The 6,236-nt window shown below is 38.1% G+C and overlaps 1 protein-coding gene across 1 annotated transcript; it reads right to left on the bottom strand.

Annotated features, from left to right (window-relative positions):
- Positions 1 to 2,269: 2,269 nt before the first annotated feature.
- LOC106141673 (cuticle protein 7) lies at positions 2,270 to 4,740 on the bottom strand. Its single transcript, XM_013343318.2, has 4 exons — positions 4,729 to 4,740; positions 4,388 to 4,579; positions 3,732 to 3,962; positions 2,270 to 2,568 (listed from the first exon to the last, which is right to left on the bottom strand). The coding sequence occupies exons 1-4, from the start codon at positions 4,738 to 4,740 to the stop codon at positions 2,467 to 2,469; spliced, it is 537 nt and encodes a 178-aa protein (XP_013198772.1). The 3' UTR covers positions 2,270 to 2,466.
- Positions 4,741 to 6,236: the final 1,496 nt, after the last annotated feature.

Here is a 6,236-nt window from a genome sequence, read left to right as displayed (position 1 = left end):
GCGACCTTGGTCTTCCATGTTATGAATGACAAAATAAAAAGTAAAGTTACAAAATAAGGGCATTTTTATAATTTTGCACCAAGTAGTTGAGATATTTTTGTTGAAAAATGAACTATTAAAAAAACTCTTCTCTCAGCCAATGAAAGGGGTACTGGTTGGACCGATAAGTCCCATCTTTTCATTTTCATTTTTATTTACCCATATCTTTAGGTTTTTCATTCAAGGCTAGCACCATCTAGGTAGTGGCGAGGTACCTCCTTCTAAAACCTAATGCGGAAGGCCTCTTTGGTTAGCGTCTGACTGGCCACATGAGCGATAGTGTGTTGTTTTTCTTTTTAAAAAACATTATGTCAAATTCTCTAATGTCGGAATCTTCCGAATTTTTCTCTTCTCCGTTCTTTTAATTGATCTTCGACTGGAACTGTTAATTTATGAGTTTTATTTAGTCGTTAGTCATTAGACTACTTCGATTTGTGAAGTGAACATACAGACTTTTGGTGTAATCAGTGTTACTCAAGGACTTTACAATAGCCGGCCGGCAGAAACCTAGAAGCCTCCCAGAGCCCTGGTCAGCCTCACTGCGAGGATTTCTTCTGCACGGTGGATGTTGGTGAGTACTTTTAAATTGCCTAGGTTACGGTCGTCTAGCCTTGAATAATACCATATTTTTCCATTTCCTTTTTCTCATACTTTTCTTTTCGGTTACGCTCCCCGCAGGATAGGCCCTATTTACACGGGCTATCCAGGTACCGAAGCTTTTTTTTTGTTTGACGACATTACTTTTCGCTTCACGCATTCAGCCAATAGGGCGTTTCAATTTTAAATTATTCATCGACAGATCAGTTTTACACTCAATCCGTTGCGACAATTGTCTGCCGTGCTCTGTGAATAACTTGTTACTCTAAGTTATTACCCAATTGCAAATCTAGGCATTACTCACAGGATATTAACTAGTTTTTCTACAATTTACACAACGTATATGGCATCAATTTAGCCGCTAAATATTTATAAACTTGTTTTCATGTCCCATAATTGGTTAAAACGTGGATTGAATTGACAAGTTCTTCCAAATAAGTTACAATGTCTAATGATTTTAACGTTTCTTGGTATTGATATTAAAATATTAAGAAAATATACCTAGATATTTTTAAATTTTATAGAATAGTACCACTGCCTTTCTTACCCATGGATATCGTAAAAGGCGACTAAGGGATAAGCTAATACACTCTTAGATAGGCTTGCAACCTGTCTCTATTTGAATCTCGGTTCTATCGTTGGCCATATAGCTGAACATGGCTTTTCAGTCTCTGTGAGACTGTTGGCTATCTCTCGAAGTATAGAGTCGTCGACGTTAAGTATGTAATATTCGTATTTACTTAAATTATTAGAGTCTCAACATTTCAATTTTGTGTTATCTAAACTATTTGATTTAAATAAAAAGAAGTTGCAAGTTATTTATCTTTAGAACAGTTAAATATTTTACTTACTGGGCACTAGCGTTAATTATAGGAAAGTAAAATACCGAAGAGATACTGCAAAAATTGCATTTATTAATTAAAACTAAATTATTTACATGTACATTACATGATACATCAAGATCAAGTCCGTGGCAACAGTCAAGGCAGTACAAAATAAATAGCTAACAGTAGTTAAGTTATACTCGGTCGGCAGGCGAAGTCAGGTCGGCGAAGCTGTGTTGTACGAGGTAATACCAACCACACAAAAGAAACAATCCATCACTTATAAAAATTATGGCACCTTTTCGGTTTCCAAACTATATATATATAACATATAATATACATTCCATCAATTATTAAAAACGGCAGTAGCAACTTGTGACCTACTTTCAATGAGATAAAAGATACATTGGTATATCTGCTAAATGTCAGTTACTGAAACGAGTACCTATCCATTCAAAACATCCAAGTAAAAGTCATAAAACTGACCACATACTGGCAACACCTAAATCAAATCACAGAGCATTGTGTTGCCATCATTCGAATTGTGTGGAGCCATGGCGTTTTGTAATTCCACGACCAGGCTACTTGTATCACAGATGGCTCGTCAGCAGATCAAAATAATTACATTTCTTTCACTCGAACCAAATTTTCTACTCTATTATTGATAAACAATTTAGCTTATAACAATCTTTAGGTACATGAAAAACGCGCGAATTCTTCACAATTCTGGAATTTGTGAAAAAACCACACACATTTAGTACATTCCAAAGCGTAAAATTGTCTATCAGAGCCGATCTACAGTCCTCGAACACTTTATAACGCTTTATATTGAATCTTATGAGAGAGATGAGATGACCATGAGATGTCCCCAGTTGCCTCTTTAGCGGTTTTGCTTCAACGTCCGGGGTCTGTCTAACAAACAATTTGTCGAGTTAACCTTACTCAAATATAGCGTTATAAAGTCTAGGAATTACCCCGTCAATACAGCAAGGTTGGTTCAAGTGGGTTAACCCCACGGGTGGGCGATGGCCGGCAGCGTGTACCTGGCCACGGGGGCGGCGACTGCTACGGGCGCTGGAGCCACCACTTTGGCTATAGGCCCTGCTACCTGAAAGTAAATACAAACATTAATACTTATATCCTAATCTCTTACGAAATAGATAGAGCTAAGACTTGAAAAGTCTGAAAGGCCAAATTCTGTTGTACGGCTTGATGGTGGAATTAAGATTCAAATAGTGGTTGCTAACCCATAACCAAATGTCTATATCTCCGAAGAATAGACTTTGGACACGGATACATTTGTTAGTATGCGTAGCGCGTTTAAATCTTTTTCAGGAAAACACTCGTGTTTTGTATATATATTTTTATTATTTTTGCTAAAATAATAAAAATATAAATATAAGTTAATGTCAAACAAAAATTATCAAAACCAGAAATTATAGAAAAACACTGTATTACTTTGTATATCTCCGTTCAAAATTGCCTCAAACAGTTCGACTATCGAACTACCGGCAGGACTAGATTGGAATAAAGGCTAATTTTAACATATATGTTACAATTAAATTGGTACATACATACATACATATAATCACGTCTATATCCCTTGTGGGGTAGACAGAGCCTACAGTCTTGTAAAGACTGATAGGCCACGTTCAGCTATTTGGCTTTAAGATAGGATTGAGATTCAAATAGTAACAGGTTGCTAGCCCGTCGCCTAAAAGAAGAATCTCAAGTTTATAAGCCCATCCCTTAGTCGCCTTTTACGACATCCATGGGAAAGAGTTGGAGTGGTCCTATTCTTTTTTCTATTGATGCCGGAAACCACACGGCAAATTAAATTGGTTCTTTGACACTTATCCTCTATCGTCACCTAGTCACCGATCACTTGCAAAAATATGAAGTTTTACGATGAAGGTAAACATGATACATACTTACGCACATACATGTGACTGAATGCGTAAATATGCTCCGATACTGGTTAAGTTTCCCTGCAAAGGTTGCGCAGGTCAGACGGGAGTCGTTTCATGTAAAAACATGACATCGGCATCGGCGCACCCCGAGCTCCTCTCCGGGGAGAAGAAGAGGGCAGGAACCTACTGAATTTCATAGTACTACTAATAAGGCGTCATCAAGGTTCAAGATTTGAACCTCGATTACACCTCATAAGAGTGACTGTGGACCTCCCTGCGGATCAAGCTTTTTATTGGGGTACTTTCTAGTAGGTAAGTCATTTACAAATTTCTGACTTGAGTATCACAAAAAGTAACTCACCCCATGAGCAGCTCCCGTCCTCTCAACCACGGCGTTAAAGCCATTTATTTTATCGGCTGTATAGGTGACCCTTCGGAGGTGGCCATCGGGTTCCACAAGGCTGTAGGACCCGTGCACCACTCCGTTCTGAAGGGTTTCTGCGGCGTCTTTCTGGTCTCCCGTCGTGGGGTCAGCCACCCCGTATGAGAAGCTGTATGCCGGATTAGGGTCTATTGGCTCTGCTCGTACTACCTGTGACAATACGGAACATAAGATATTCTTAACTAAATTGTAAATATCGCAAATATACTACTTCGGTCGGTTTTGATGAACAGAAATTAAAAATTCCTATTGATAGATCCTACATACTTTTTTAATTTCATCAAAATCAAACCACCGGTTCGAAAGTTATGGCGTTACAACAAACACAAACTTAGATACATACAAAAAATGTTTCCGCCCCAAGTTGATTGATAGGCTGACCTCGCTCGCTGATACAACATTATTTATTTCTTACGAAGAAATTACCCTTACCATTACTAAAAGGGGAAATTTCAATGCATATCGCACCACAAAGACTTTTGGACGCGGCTTTATTAATATAATAGCAACTGGCAATAATACTTTTTGGCAAGTCTGCTATATACCTAACTATGATATAATCATGAGACCCTTACAGGAGCGACAGCCTTAACCACCGGCGCGGCGTATGCGTGCGATATAGCAGGCGCGTACGCAGCCGCGTAGGGCGCTGCTATCGCCGGCGCTGCGTACGCATGACCAAACGCGGGCGCTGCGTACCCGAGCCCGCCGCCCAGCACCACCGGCGCTCCCGCCACAGCGGCGCACGCGCAACACAACGCAAATAACTGGAAAATATTAACAACTAAGTAGCCTATTGCCAAAACTTTAAAAAAATATTATGTGGATAACATACTTGCATTGATACATCTTAAAAATGTTTTTGGACATTTACCTCAACAAATAATTAATATTATGACTATTTAATCCATCGTACCTTGGCAATCATGTCTGTTGCGCGCGTCTAGCCGACCACGTGTGCCAAACTTTTCGTTGGCCGCACTATATAAGTGGTCTGCGCGGGCGCAACCCAGCGTCTGATACAGATTTCGCAACTTTGGATTTGTGCACGCATGTCCTTTACTAATGGGAGATATGTAAAGTGAACATTATTAGATCGATAACTCGCGAGGCAGAAACGTATTATATATTTTTTAAGCTCTTAAGTTTTGATACTCTACGTTTAGGCAACGGGCTAACAACCTGTCTCCTGACGTGACGTGTGAAAGACGTGACTTATGTTATAATATAAGTGAGCAATAAAATTGGATACTTGTCATTTATTAAACTTTTGAAAAAATGAAATTCTGCGCTCATACATAGCCTTACTTAAAAACAAATTTAAATATTGAGTAAAAAACTGTATTACTATCAGTTAGGTACCTATAAGATACTTTATTGGACCGAGCTTTAAAGCATACTATGAAAGTGATATACTTTCATGATGGTCTTTGCAAGAAAGAAAAATTTTTAACGTACTTGAAAGGGAAAAGCATACCTACCTATTATCAATAGGTACCCCCAAACTAAATGATTTCTCTCTAGAAAAGCAAACTTCGAGATTTTTCTTGATGATTATTATGATGGTACCTACATACAAAATGTTTATCTAGTCTAATTTTTACTTAGAGTAGGTATTTTTATGACAGTTAATCATTTTATCTATTGAGACTAATGGTGGACTAATTACATTATTACATTTTATTTTAACTTCATAAGAAAAGATTGAAACGCGAACTAGAAGTGTTCTGTCCTAAACGTAGAAATTTGCTCTTACTTTTTATGATATCTAGTTTAACCGTCCAAGATCATTCGAGCGGTGTGTCCCAAGAACACACATATCTAGCTGGTAACAGGACAGCGTTAGCAAGTGGGTCACATTCGGCGTTATTCCGGTAAGGTACCGGTGCCCAGCTGGTTTAAAATTCATATCGGCCGCGCCCTATGTCATGTGTGCCACTCACATTGTCGACTAAGTTCACTTTTTCTTAACTATTTTTGATTTTACTCCGAAAGAAAATCTTGACTCATATCATTAATAAATTAAAAAACAAACCGTTCGCGTGCCGTGTGATTCCCGACACTTTAGAATAGCGGTCCATATCTATCACATAGATATTGTACTGATAGGTCTGTCTACCCCGCAAAGGATAAAGACGTGATTATATGTAGGTATGTAAAAAAACAGAAGTGGTATTACGCCCTCCGTATTCTGGTTTCTATGGAAGATGCCCATTAGAAATACTACAACGTTGATTATTATTTCTTATGGGTCTTAAAAAGATTATAAGGCCACAAATTGAAACTCGCATAGTGATAGATTGCTAACCCATCGCCTACAAGAACAATCCTTAGTTTATTAGTCATTCCCATTTACTCATTCATTTTCTGTCTATGTAATTATTTATAAATTGTATAAACAAATATACGATACATAATCTCCTT

The sequence above is a fragment of the Amyelois transitella genome, chromosome 12, assembly GCF_032362555.1.
Source record: "Amyelois transitella isolate CPQ chromosome 12, ilAmyTran1.1, whole genome shotgun sequence".
NCBI lineage: Eukaryota > Metazoa > Arthropoda > Insecta > Lepidoptera > Pyralidae > Amyelois > Amyelois transitella.
This window is presented reverse-complemented; position numbering and strand designations above follow the sequence as displayed.

Coding starts and splice junctions, on each gene's coding strand:
- LOC106141673 (XM_013343318.2), bottom strand. Junction 3,963..4,387: donor TGGTTAAGGCTGTCGCTCCT/GTAAGGGTCTCA, acceptor GTATTGTCACAG/GTAGTACGAGCAGAGCCAAT. Junction 2,569..3,731: donor GGACGGGAGCTGCTCATGGG/GTGAGTTACTTT, acceptor ATTTACTTTCAG/GTAGCAGGGCCTATAGCCAA.